Here is a 13,363-nt window from a genome sequence, read left to right as displayed (position 1 = left end):
TTGTTTCTGCATTACGTACGGAGTATGTAATTAACATCATCTAGGGGAGGTCAACTATGCGGTGGAATTGGAAGAGAACTTGATTGAATGTGACACCCTGATGTTGGGATTTTTAAAATGAAAAAAAAAATAGCATCTTCTAGGATAATTTTTTAAAGAATTTTTGTACGTAGACTGAGAAGGGGGGAGGTGAGGTGGTGCAAGGAGTAAAACTTCCTAGCCTTTCACGCATGATTGGTAAATCAATTACTACTCTCATTTCAATCCTTCGCAGGGATCAACGGGAGTGGTCTCGGGAAAGATCGATCCCCTGTCTACGATGCTGTATATAGAACGTGCGGTTCATTCATTGATCCCCGTTTCTGTTGTCCTGACTTGTTGTTCTCCAAATTCAAGCCTGACATTTAAAACCCCGGGACTCTCTATACATAGAGCTACAGTTTCGCCTCTCCGGCTTTTTGCAACGGCCGCTGACTCTTCTGCTGCTGATTCAGTCAGTTCATATATATTATTCTCGATTAGGCAGATATAGAAACACGTTTCATTAGTATAGCCGCTAACGGGAAAGATTCCCACACAAGAAATGGAGCGCGAAGGGAAGAGCAAACAAAAAATCACTGGTGGTAGTATCATCTACAGGTGCATCGAGTTCTTGGCCACCCATTTTCGTTTCGGGATGGTTTTCCGGCGGGATCTAGCCCAAAAGCTCGCGCATGGATCAAGGAGAACGGTTAAAAGGCAAGAGGAGAACAGACAACACAAAACAGCCAAGAGCCAAAAGGAAGCGGGGAAAGAGCAATATATCAAAGCAACTTGCGCCGAGAGGAGGGACATGACAGGTTAAGAATATTAAAACAGAACAAAGAGCATCAAAAATCATCGGACACAAAATTCATCGACCCGAAGACCGGAACCCGTGAAAATCAACCACTTTCATCATCGATCTGAGGGGCACAGCAAAAGGACGGGTTGATATCCATGCTTGAACGTGCTTGAACGTGCGTTCGTAAGAAAGCGACGGCCTGTCCCAATCATTTTTTCAATACAACTACAAGGAACAGTCAGTTATAAAAGGTTTCTAAGATATCACGAGCGACATGACCAAGTCGACCTAAAGACGGTGCTGACGATATCCGACGCATCCGTCAAACCAGCCAGCCAGCCATCGAGGCGGAGGGAATACAGGAATGTCACCCACCAGAAGGCACAATAATAACGACCAGCAGTAAAATGATCCCGACGATTATGCATATGCGCATCTTGAAGTCCTTCCACCACATCTGCTTTCTCACTCTGTTCGCTCCGCGACGGAAGCCTTGGGCGGAAACGGCCAAGTTATCGGTTTTGTCTTGCAAAGAATCGAGATTTTCGCCACGCTGGGAGACTTTATTGATGTTCTCACGCATTACACCGACGGTATCATCGATTTGCTAGACGGATGAAAATCACAAAGCATGAGTTAGCGATGTAGGTTTTGAAGAGTATGAGAGATAATGTTGGTTAGGTTGGGGGGGGAAAGAAAAAGAAAAAAAGGCCAAAAAAAAGGGCTCTTTCCCCCCTCCCCTCCCCTCCTCTCCCCCCAAGCAAGGCGAGGAGAAGAAGAATTCCATCGAAATATAGAAGTGGGCCGCAGTGGCACAGGAACTTCTTCACCTGGGTGAAGCCGTTTTCTGCGATCGCGGATTGAAAAGAAGATGACCGGAGCAGGACGGGAGGGAGAGGGAAAACGGGAGAGAGGAGTGAGGATAACTCACAGCTTGAAGCGCTGCTGTTCTCTGATTTCCGCCATTTCCACTACCGGCAACAGGCTGGTTAGATCCAGAGGGGATATAAGGATCATATGGTTGTTCGCGGTCGGCCATGGCTGGGGGGAGATGTGGAGAATGAGGCGAAGGCGATTAAGAAGGCGGTTGCGTGGCAGTTGGCTGATATGGTACCGATCTTTGTCGTTGGCCAGCAAGATAAAGCGCCGGGCGAGAGGGGTTTCCGGATATGTCTGGCGATGTCTTGGACAGCGGATAGCGGGTAGGATGGGTATAGTAGACGAAGTTGGGGACGGCGGGAGCAGCTAACGATGGAAAGTGAAGTTGATGAATGCTGGTGGTTGGAAGTTGAATGAGCGATGGGAAGTCTGACAGCCAAGACTGGCGCGCGTTCCAGGAATGCCTGCTTATATAAGCTCCACTTGCTCAACCGGGACAATGTAACCATTTTACATGTATTTTTGTATTTTACATGCACTTCTTGCTGGGGCCCTTGTTACACAGCTGACCCCTTGAAAGTTACGTACGTACAGGGCAAAGCGAAAAATACCCTACAGGTTTGGAGGACTGCGAGTATCAATTCCTTGCTTGCTTGCGCTTGTTTCAACGGATGAGATCCCAAAAACCCAGATCCCTCAGGGGCCATGAGTTTGAGCTTGGCTGGTTCCACCGCAACAATGTGCAAGAAACAGACCTTGAGTCTCCTCCACAGCTCATCATCGATCCAGAGTGGTGATTGATTGATGCCTACACGTCCCACCACCCCTTGGCGGGATCTGAGAAACCTTAAGATACCAACCGCTGGCATCGTTGGCCTGGATACAAGGATACAACGATACAAAGAAGGGGAGGGCTCAGCTCCTCCTTGACCCTCGAACCATATCCTGTCCGTAGAACCCAGTTAAGCTCTTGTAGGTTTACACATTTCTTCTCTTTGTTTGCCCCTTATTCTCCAGTTTTATTTTATTTGATATTTCATGTTTATTTTACATCACTCTTTGTTTTAAATGTTGTTTGAAATCCGAGCATTGCATGTAAAAATAGCAACATTTCTGCCTGAACCGTGGATGAAAGGAGTTGTGGAAAATCCCTCGAAGATCGAAAGCTGCAGCGGCCCCATGGGAAATATCTTCTTTCGAATTGATTTTTCAGTGGTCATAGGCACCCAGGGCCCAAATCCCAAATCCCAAATCCCCTGGCTCGGAAAGGCTGTTTGTTTGGAAATCCAACAAGTGATAAAACATGGTTTGCGGGTTTCACCTTTAACTTCTTCCCATATTTGAAAATAATCTGGAAGTTCAGGAACAGGAACAAAAGTTTCATCACCGATAAAACAAATAAACCCTCTATCCCGCTTTCTCTTCATCCACCAAAAAAGAAAAAAAGAAAAAAAGAAAGAAAAAAAGAGAACGAACAGTGGTAATATCTCATTCTATGATGACTGCAGACATCCATGCTCAAGAACTACTATGTAGTATGACACACAAATGCTCAGCAGCAGAATTGCTCATCTCTTTCCTACAGATTGCCATCCTAATTACATCCGCCCGCAGGAGGCCGCAATGAAAGCTTATTTGGTGGAGACCTTTCATCCCTTATTTACAAACCTTCGCCCAAGTTGTTGGACGCGTCTCTCGAAAGTAATAGACTTATCCAAGGATGCATGAGGAATAATTCGACCAAAAAAAAAAAAAATCCCCGGATATCCATCCCAAAAGAGGAGAACGAGTCCTCAAAGAGATATAGACAGGGGTTTCTTCTACAGTAAGCCGATATAAAAATAACTACTAAATTTCTTCCCTGACCTTTGTTGCCAGATAGATGATAGATTCTCCCGAATGGGCTTCGTTAGGCCTGGAGGCGTTCATAGCTTAACTTTTTTTCAGTTTTTGAAACGCCCCAGTCAATGATGGTAATTGTAAGGTAGTTGTCAGAGAGGCATTTGCAATGTCCTAGGAGTTGACACTATCATTAACGTTGCTGGGATGTTGTATTCGCATTTGCGATTCTCGATAGCAGATGGGGTTTATGTGCAGCTCCTGACGAATCGCAAGCACGAATTAACGAGTCAGTCGTACCACAGGGAGGGGAAGGAAGGAAAAAAAAAAAAGAAAGAGAGAGAGAGAGGCAGTTAAAGTTGAATTTCCAAGCAATTAAGTTGAATCTAACTCCGTATAGATGCAGGCGTTATATGAATCCTCCTTCATTCGTGCCGCCAAAGCTCTGTTGCTATGAGTCCGAGTTTGCAGTTTGAAAGCAATAAGCCGAGCAGTAACGCGTCTTTAAGCTAACCTTGGCAGTGATGACAATTTGGGTCATGCCGCTATGAGCAGCGTCCGAAATTGCGGATCATGTTTATTCCTCAGTCTGCAGGCGCAGGTTTTAAGGGCAACCATTGCCGTGATGTTCTTCTATGGAAAACGCTCAAGCAACTTGGTACAAATATTACATTGGCGAGAGAGCCTGATGTCAGATTTGCTGGACTCTCAAATGTTGAGTTTAGAAACCGTACGCCGTACGGTATATACAGGATTGTAAGCAAACAAGAATGATCATCAAATCGTCAAGTCATGAGAAGGATTAAGGATCATAAGACATGGGACGCCCGCTGAGTCTGGATGAATCTTCTGTCAAAGAAAAAATGAGACGAAAAGGGCCATTCGGTGGAGAGAGTAGGTACAAGATGGAGAAGAGATACGTGGACCCAAAATGAATATTCATATCCAAGAAAAAGAAATAGCGCGTGCACACAAACCTCTAAAGACGCCGGCTCACGACGTCGGCTTCCGTCCGTACACAATGGAAACAGGCACATAACAATGAATCGACCGATCAGCCATAGCCTCCCGAAACTTGGCCAGCAGGACCTGCACCTCCGCCATGTCCCAGCCCATCACCCTGGTCAGCAGCGCCAACGCCCACCCATCCATCCCTTGCAGGCACTCCAGATAATAAAACCTCCCCACCTCCTTGAGCGCCTTATCCTTCGGCCACGAACCCAGGGGCATCTTCAACCTCGTCTCCGTAACGTCCACAAAACCCGCCTTCTCCATCTCCTCCCGCTGCCGTTCCATGATCGTCGTCGTCTTCCCCAGCCGCTCGCCCACTTCGCGGAACTCGCGCCTCCAGATATTCAACGCATGCTTCTCGTCGGCCGGTATCGTGTTGTCGTCTGGTTCCATCCACACGGCGCGGTTGGCGACCTGGACGTAGCCGCCCGGTTTGGTGGTCTCGTAGCACTGGGCGAGGAATTCGGACCAGTCCGGGATGCAGCCGAAGAGGTCGCGGACGTGGATGAAGTCCATTGAGTTTTTCCCGTAGGTCCAGGGATACTCGGTGCAGTCATCAATCATGAAGGAGACATTGGGAGGGACCCAGGTAGGTTGTGTGGGTGATAAGTCGGTGCCGATAACTGTGGCTTGCGGGTGTTCTTCAGCGAAATCGATGGCCCAGATGCCTGTTTAATGGAACATGATTAGCTAATATATATATATATATATATATTTTGCTTTTTGCTTTGCTTGAATCCTTGATAGGCGGAGCGGAGTGTCTGAATTTGGATTTGGGCAGCGGTGGGTAGGTAGGAGATTTTGTTGTCGTATAGGTTGAAGGACGGACGATATGGAAAAAATCGGCTCAAAAACATACCCGTTCCGGTCCCGACATCGAGAACTTTCTATTTCACAAAATAATAAATATAATTAGTATATCATCCGTTATTGCACAACTCTGGAACCTAGAGTTTACGTATAATGTAATGTATATGGGCGGCTAAAAATTGCATGCAATTTGCGATTCGCGACTCTTCCCCCGAAATGGCGAAAAGCAATTGATCCCCAATGGTATCGATGTCCAACTAAAACCGAACAGAGACTTGGAGGAAAAATACCTGAGGATTCCTTATCGGTGCCAGATATAACTTTTTCTTCAGAAGGAGGAGGTAAGCATGATGCCCGATATCTAACGTCTCGTTCGCTTTCTCGTCGTTCGGCGCATAGTAGGCTCCGTCTTTATAGCCATGATATCGTCTCCCGTGTTCAAGTCGGAATTTATAAATACTCGATGTAACCGATGTGGTTTCGCTCGCCCTATTTTAAGGGTTTTCCGGGGTGGGCGGAGGGGTTTTGTTAGTGTTATTGTCCCATCTATGGCTGTAGAGGGAGGCATATATAAGTAGAGCATATTGTATATATGTATATGCTGTGTAGTACATATATGTATCAGAGAGTTTTTGAAAGAATCTCACAGGTCGCCTCCATAGCTGGAATCGGTATCATCCTGGTCAACTACTAGTACAGTGTCTTGGGGGTCCCCGGTGTCCATTTTAGCAAATGCACGGCGCAGCGGAGGTATCAGGTCTGTGGAGGTGATAAACAGTTGTATTTGCGGGACTCCCTGGGACAAACAGACATCTTTTAGTTAACTACGCAAATAATCATGACGAACTTTCTACGAGGGGTTTGCAGTGTATTTAAACTCCCTTTTTCGGTACCTACGGCACACCATACAAGGGGCTAATTTAGTGGCCTTTCATCAACCTGCTTTTGGTCCAGCATCAGAGGGTTGAACTCCAGATTCACCTGGTGCTACCACCAGGCCCCCAACTTCGGTTGATTTCTTTAATTTGTCGAGGTCATTTTAGGGCTGACTGAAGCGAAGTTAGGCCTTGCACAAACAATATATGTTTAGCCGCCCCATTCACAGAAAAATCCACCGCAGAATGGACTCTTCATTGGTGATTCTCAGCCAATACATCCCCCGCGTTTGATGCATGTGATATTGTACCCGCTAGACCCTGTCACTTTAGGGGTTCGGAAGTCGCTTTCCATTCCCGTGGCGGAGCCAATTCAGCTGTTGGACCACTGGCTTGAGCCCTTCGGCTATTATTGATGGGGCCTGGACCACGTCCTGTTCAAGCTTTGATATTACCAAAGGGTCGGCCCGCTGCTCAGACGTTGGAAAAGCGGTATGGCGTTTCTCTGCGCAATGTCCGCTTCGCATTGATTAGACGCAGGTATGATCAGTTATGTAAAATTTGGTGAGTGGTTAACTACAAGCAGCAACGGGAAGATACGAATATGCGTGCATGGAGGTTCGAAGAATAATGATAGCAATTCACCTGCCAAGCAGCCGAAGACAGGACGGTTGCCAATCGGAAGTTTTCATTCCCTTTTTCGTTTATCATAGTTAGCTTACTGCCAGCGGTTGAGGACCGTTTTCATAGGCTCACCCAGTGGAACTAGTTGAGCTCGTTAGTATTTTTGGGTCCTTTCCCCTTACACATAGTATTATATAAATTGCCTCATGCTTCATATGGCATTGTGCGGGGGAGGTAAATGGCCTTCGGGTCATTATTGACAAACAACGCGAGCGCTACGATCTCATACTGGTATTGTTGGTAGCAGGGAGCTAAAGATCGATTCTTAGCCAGTCCGCTGATAGTTATCAGATATCAATCAACACGCAAGAAGTTTGACCAATTGTTTATTCCCAAACCCCACACACCAAACGCGCTGACGGTTATAACTCCATCAGTTCACGAGAAATAGGTCGTTGTAGCAGTAGAGGGCTCGACGGGTAACGACACTGGGGTATCAAAATGGCTTAAACGGTTTTTCCACACGTCACCTCAGCCAGGTGTCTCATACCGCCCTTGCCGCTCCATGGCAGAAGGGTCAGTATGGGAAATGTATGTATGGACATGTGAAGAGCATATTTCGCACATATCCTGGTAGGTCGGTTTCATGTGGCGACTGCCAATCGATCGGGACTCGGCGGAACGTTGGAACAGCATCACAATATCCGTGGGTGGCTCTGCGATCTCCATCCGAGATCCATCCGATCTTCATCTTGGATCGAAAGCTTAAACGATTGGAAACACGATTTTATCGCCGCAGTTCTCTTCTCAACATTTCGCTTGGACAGCCAGCCAATTGATCATCAGATGGTTAAATTCCGGCCACTCACGCCCTCAATATGCCCTGTACTTCGTGTGCCCCGTAGCGCGGTAGAAATCCAAAGAGGGGGTTTTCCATCCAGTAGTTGGTTCGGTTGTGGCGCGGATTCCCGACAGCTTGAGCCTGCAGCGGCCCTGCCTAGGTATCTTCTCCACCAACTTGGCCACCACACATATCTACATACCTAGGTACAGTGCAAGTATGCAGACCTTCCCGTGGTCCTTGGGCTCGCGTGATCACAAACAGCCGCCCTCGGTGGATGAGCTAAGCGCCCTGGATGACGCGCGCCTAGAACACAGCCACCGTGACAAATACGGTACTAGATCGGATGAGGCAAAAATGTATTTATCGGCGGTAACTTACGGAAATCCCGGCCCTACACGCGTCCGATCAGAGGCGAAATCGATGTAAGGACCAATACCAGTGTCTCAGCCAGTCAGCCCTCAAACCACTATCCCGCTATCTCTCCATTTCTATCTCCATCCACCTCATCCTCGTTATTGACATCCCTCTCCCAACCGGCTTCCATCACCCCATCACCCCATCACCCCATCACCGCGATCTCCCTCGCTTTCCATCTCTTATGTTCACTCGTTTATTCATGTCCTCTTGTCGTCCGGATATTTAGATAAGCTGGTCGGTGACGTTCCATCTTGAGATCCTTCCTGCGTCATATCGTCGCCGTTTAGCAACTTCTCCTCCCCCCCCCCGTTCAACCCGAAACTTTGCTCTTCCACGAATTCTAACGTCTTCTACTGTGTGGCCCCTACTATAGAATTGAAGTGTCAAAGCACAAAAACAGGGCGGACGGAACTTGATCCAATTTGGATCCTCGCCATCCCCAACTCCCCTTACCGTAGATGTCCGTCTGAACTCAAGTTTCCGGAGACACCAAAACATACTCTCTCCTTTGTCCCCTGGACAACTGGTACCCCTTGGTACCCCTGGCATTATCTCGTCCCGCATTCCGCTTGAATTCTTCGTTGTTTAACCATGAGATTCTTTTCGCACTTATCGTCGGCGTCCGCCAGTCAGACATGCACCAATTTCATATTATTTATATTGCTAGGGGCCCAGGCGGCTCAGGCTCAGCAAGGAATTCCGTTGGACATTAAAGATCCAAGTACGACCCAGTTATCCATTTCCCAGATTGTGTTTGCTCTTTTATTGTATATCGATTAGCATAACTAACCTTGCCTCTGAATTAGATTCGATCAAGAGTGCAGCGAAAATTGTTGCTGAGAAAATGGTTTCCTATTACACTGGCTGGAAACCAGGAGATGTGCCTGGCAACTTGCCCGACCCATACTTCTGGTGGGAAGCTGGTGCCATGTTCGGCGCGTTAGTTGATTATTGGTACTATACTGGCGATGATCAATTCAACAACATTACGACGCAGGCGATACTTTTTCAAGTGGGGAAAAATAAGGACTTCCAGCCTGCTAACCAGTCCCAGACCTCTGGGAACGACGATCAGGGGTTTTGGGGAATAACTGCTATGGGTGCCGCCGAGGATAAATTCCCGAATCCGCCCCCTGACCAACCGCAATGGCTTGCTCTGGCTCAAGCAGTTTTCAACACACAAGCAGTCCGGTGGTACAACGCGACCTGTAATGGCGGCCTGAAGTGGTCCATCAACACTTGGGGACGCGGATATATATACAAAAATACCATTTCGAACGGATGCTTCTTCAATCTTGCTGCCCGACTAGCGCGGTACACAGGCAATGAAACATATTTTCGCTGGGCGGAATCGTCCTGGAATTGGGTGAGCGGCGTTGGCCTCGCCAGCCCAAAATTCGAATATTACGATGGCGCAAGCGATGCTGGAACCGATAACTGCACCGAAAAAAATCACATACCTTGGACTTATAATGCTGGAATCTTCATGTCCGGAATCGCCAGCATGTACAACATTGTGAGTTATCATCCCCTCTGTTCTCTTCCGTACCTACTGCGCTCCCCAATAAATATTGAACTCCCGAATAAATATTGATGTAACTATCTCCATATAGACAACTGGCAAGGAACAAGAGGCTTGGAAACAACGTCTCGAAGGAACCATCAAGCAAACAGAGATTACGTTCTTCCCGGAAAGGAAAGGTCGAGTCATGACCGAAGTTGTTTGTGAGGATGCACCGGGCATCAAAGTGTGTAATGCAGATCAGCGGTCATTCAGAGCTTACCTTTCCCGCTGGATGGGCCTGACCGTAAAACTTGCCCCGTTCTCGAAACCCCTGATCATGCCAATGCTGCAGCGGTCTGCCGAAGCTGCCGCGAGGCAGTGCAGTGGGCCAGGCAATGTCTGTGGTTTGCGCTGGTCGCACCAAGACAAGTGGGATGGTGACCAAGGTGTGGGCGAGCAAATGGCAGCGATGGAGGTGCTCCAAAATAACCTAGTTGACCTAGTTGCCGGCCCTGCAGACGCGAAGACCGGTATTAGCAAGGGTGACCCAAATGCGGGAGAGCGTGTAGGTAGCAAGCCCGTCGAATTTTCAGAAATTACAACCGGTGATAAAGTTGGGGCTGGCTTTGTGACATCGATAATCTTGTTGGCTGTTCTTGGCGGCGCTTGGTGGTTGGTTTCCTAAATGCGAAGAAATAAATGGGCGTAGGGCAGAACGGCTGGCGTGTTGGATATCGAAAGATGAACGTAGTTCATAAGGTGACATCATTCGTTTCTAGGGGGTAAGTGGATCAAGAGTTTTGCCCGATAAGAATGAAGGAACCTGCTCTCTCTTCTATAATGTCCATGTTTCATGCTTTTAACATTCGAATTTTTCATTCCCAGCCCTGTTTATTTCACTTACCGGTGGGAACTGGCTGGTAGTAGGAGGATGTTTTTGTCCATTTTTCTTCCATTGCCTGACTTCCCACCACTGTCCGGTGTTTATTTATTTGCATATAACCATTATCTATTGGTTTTATCCGGCATCGCTTGCGGTTCTATTGCCGCCTTTTTCCTCTATGATTCTTCATTATTTCTCATTGCTTGCAATACTCCGTGTCTCTTGATTCCTCCATTTTTCGTACTGGTCCTTTCTTCCACTTTCTTCCTTTCTCATTTATTTTTCATTGTCCCTCTGTAACTTATCCTGGGTTGGGCAAAACATGTTATTTTGTGGTATTTTCATCTTATATTAGTTATTATTATGTGTTGTAAAGGAATGAAAAAAGAAGAAAAAATTTTAAAAATTTAAAAAAAAAAAAAAAAACCACACCTGAAGGCACGGTGTATATTTATGCTAAACGCTGACATCATTTCTTTTCTTCTTCTTCACTATTTTCCACTAGCTAGCCTATCTTTACTACTGCATAAGACTTTTTAACCCACAAGCGCTCACCTGGTAGTATCGAATCCTCTTTCTTATCCACGGAAATAACTAACGGCTACGGATTACGATAACCAGGTTGAGCGTCACGAATAGTTATATCATATGGCAGCCAAAAGAGGAACGCCGCTTTGCTCTGCTTTGCTTCCCCCCCTTCCCTTTTTTTTTTTTTTTTTTTTTTTTTTTTTTTTTTTCGTTTTAGTAGTCGAGTTTCGCTGTTCAGTTGGGGTCTTATGGAATACCCCTTCTCCCCTCCTACGTTCGGTCCAGAAAGCTAAGCTGACAAGCATGGTTTTATTTATTTACCAGAACTGGTCTCCTGCGAAGGATAGTGATTTTTTCGCAGAAGGCAAAAGGAGAAATTGACACGAGATGGTCAATGCCTTCTTTCCCCCCTTTTCTTTTATTCAAGTATGATCGCCCATGGTACAATTTTGTGGGGGAGTTCCTCCTAGGTATTACATCTATCGTACAGTCTCATGTCGCAACTGATGAACTCCGTGGAAGATTTCGAGGGGATGTATATATATACACGATAGTGGGTAGAATAAATGTGAGAAAGGGAGTGAGATTGTACCCTTCAAGAAAAAAAGAAAACACCCCTAAACTCCGTAGACTCCTGCATTGTTTCCCGCGGCGCATATCCCCACATCAAGACCGAGGTGAAAAGGACGCCTCTTGCCTCGCCGGGGATTTTGGTGAGGATGCGGTGATCGGACCGAGCCTCCGAAGCAAGAAAAGAAAAAAAAAGAAAACTCGTCGCTTCAGGGCGGGGAGGTATGTAGTCGGATGTTACCAGTCAAAACAAAAACGGAACGGCGCGGAGCGGAGCCCGACTACGACCCTTCCGCCAGCTCCTTTCTGATCTGCGCCTTTTGTCTCTCCGCTTCTTCCAGTTCTGCTTTTCGTCGTGTCTCGACTTCTCTGCGGTTCGTGGTTTCGGATTCCTTTATGGCATGCCAGACTATATGCATTTTGTTAAGATACGAGACGAGATTATTTGTTTGGAAGATGAAATTAGATTTGAGATGAGGGCGAAAAAGGAGAGGGGGTGTTGGAAGGCTGGGTTCGAAAGGATTGAAAGGAAAGGCCTGGTTGATGAAAAGAGAGAGGGGCAGGCAGGTAGAAGAAGAAGAAGAAGAAGAAGCGAAGCGCCCCCACGTACTGGATTTATCAGACTTCGCGTGCGTCTTCAATTGCGTGACAAAGGAATCAAAGTCCTTTTGTCTCTGGTCGCGCGTTTCTAGGTTCCGTTTTTGGAGTTCCGGGTTGAATTTCTAGATGGTTTCCCGGTTTTTGCTTCGGTCAGTTTTCCCGATATTCATTCCTCCTCGCACGAATTTGCGCGCAAACGAGGAAAGGAAAAAAAAAAACTCAACTCTCCGATAGACATGTGCGGAACGTATGTGCTTTTGTTTGGTATGTGCAATTTATGATGTACTTGCGGTATGTAAGCGTACCTGGAATAATTCCTCCTCTGTTGGTCGCACATACTGGACAAGAGCTGGCCCGCCAATGCAGAGCAGTGCGCCGCTATTGTAAAGATATTTGTCAGGTAGGTAATGATAATAGAATGGGGGGAAGTTGGGGGAAGACCTACGCCCCTAGCATCTTTACCGTAGTACCTATTCTGGGCATTTTTTCCCACGTTTTTACTATTGGGATTCGAGCGGGATTCGGGAAGGAAACTTCGGGAGGGAATAAATGTTACAGCGGGGCCGCGATCCGGCCGGGCCGGCTAAGGATACGAGCGAGGTTGCAAGGGAGTGTCTCCGGCTGTTCCAAATTGACGAAACCAAATTTGATGCGTCAATGACCACGAGATTTCGTGCTGGTTGTTGCTCCGGGCGCGAGAACGAGTTTGTCGTATTGGAGGTTTTCGGATTCGGAGCTTGGAGCGGAGGTCGAGTATGTGGCGCAGTCGGCCCCAACCGGATATGGCTGAGCCATGTATGTGGCGGTGCATCGGTCGCAAATACTAGTAACCTTACCGTTTCAATTTTGGTAATATATCAACACAGCATACACCAATTCCCAGAGGATGCTGGCAGTATGTGGACTGGGGAACAGCGATCTGGGATAAGTTATCCCCGATTTTTCTACAGTCATGAGTTCCCTGATCCCAGTACAGGCTATCAATTGCGCACTTGTGGGGCCCGAGAAAGAACCGTCAGTTGGCGGATAATGCCAATCGAATTCATTCCGCAGGGATGGAGGTTCTACGGAGTGCGTCAATAAATCATTATTTGCCTCTTCTCTCCCCCCCCCAAAACTGTATGGCAGACGGGCAGTGGAAGCCAGGCCATTGTGT

General features: G+C 47.1%; 6 protein-coding genes across 6 annotated transcripts; 1 reads left to right on the top strand and 5 right to left on the bottom strand.

Moving 5' to 3' along the window:
- Nucleotides 1–342: 342 nt before the first annotated feature.
- Nucleotides 343–664, bottom strand: HCBG_02888 (uncharacterized protein; the record flags this gene model as incomplete). Its single annotated transcript, XM_045429937.1, has 2 exons — nucleotides 343–482; nucleotides 619–664. 2 exons carry the CDS (start codon nucleotides 662–664, stop codon nucleotides 343–345), a joined length of 186 nt encoding a protein of 61 aa, XP_045289832.1.
- A 367-nt stretch (nucleotides 665–1,031) lies between these two features.
- Nucleotides 1,032–1,862, bottom strand: HCBG_02887 (synaptobrevin; the record flags this gene model as incomplete). The annotated part of the gene is made up of 3 exons (XM_045429936.1): nucleotides 1,032–1,048; nucleotides 1,199–1,430; nucleotides 1,755–1,862. 3 exons carry the CDS (start codon nucleotides 1,860–1,862, stop codon nucleotides 1,032–1,034), a joined length of 357 nt encoding a protein of 118 aa, XP_045289831.1.
- A 2,371-nt stretch (nucleotides 1,863–4,233) lies between these two features.
- Nucleotides 4,234–6,086, bottom strand: HCBG_02886 (uncharacterized protein; the record flags this gene model as incomplete). Its single annotated transcript, XM_045429935.1, has 4 exons — nucleotides 4,234–5,220; nucleotides 5,412–5,439; nucleotides 5,653–5,851; nucleotides 6,010–6,086. The coding sequence occupies 4 exons, from the start codon at nucleotides 6,084–6,086 to the stop codon at nucleotides 4,535–4,537; spliced, it is 990 nt and encodes a 329-aa protein (XP_045289830.1).
- Nucleotides 6,087–6,566: 480 nt separating this feature from the next.
- On the bottom strand, nucleotides 6,567–7,612 carry HCBG_02885 (uncharacterized protein; the record flags this gene model as incomplete). Its single annotated transcript, XM_045429934.1, has 3 exons — nucleotides 6,567–6,756; nucleotides 6,960–7,002; nucleotides 7,465–7,612. 3 exons carry the CDS (start codon nucleotides 7,610–7,612, stop codon nucleotides 6,567–6,569), a joined length of 381 nt encoding a protein of 126 aa, XP_045289829.1.
- A 653-nt stretch (nucleotides 7,613–8,265) lies between these two features.
- HCBG_02884 (glycosyl hydrolase) lies at nucleotides 8,266–10,909 on the top strand (the record flags this gene model as incomplete). The annotated part of the gene is made up of 4 exons (XM_045429933.1): nucleotides 8,266–8,356; nucleotides 8,496–8,843; nucleotides 8,929–9,638; nucleotides 9,736–10,909. 3 exons carry the CDS (start codon nucleotides 8,714–8,716, stop codon nucleotides 10,309–10,311), a joined length of 1,416 nt encoding a protein of 471 aa, XP_045289828.1.
- Nucleotides 10,910–11,888: 979 nt separating this feature from the next.
- Nucleotides 11,889–12,690, bottom strand: HCBG_02883 (uncharacterized protein; the record flags this gene model as incomplete). The annotated part of the gene is made up of 4 exons (XM_045429932.1): nucleotides 11,889–12,016; nucleotides 12,218–12,329; nucleotides 12,513–12,585; nucleotides 12,653–12,690. The coding sequence occupies 4 exons, from the start codon at nucleotides 12,688–12,690 to the stop codon at nucleotides 11,889–11,891; spliced, it is 351 nt and encodes a 116-aa protein (XP_045289827.1).
- Nucleotides 12,691–13,363: the final 673 nt, after the last annotated feature.

The sequence above is a fragment of the Histoplasma capsulatum genome (assembly GCF_000150115.1).
Source record: "Histoplasma capsulatum G186AR genomic scaffold supercont2.3, whole genome shotgun sequence".
Lineage (NCBI taxonomy): Eukaryota > Fungi > Ascomycota > Eurotiomycetes > Onygenales > Ajellomycetaceae > Histoplasma > Histoplasma capsulatum.
This window is presented reverse-complemented; position numbering and strand designations above follow the sequence as displayed.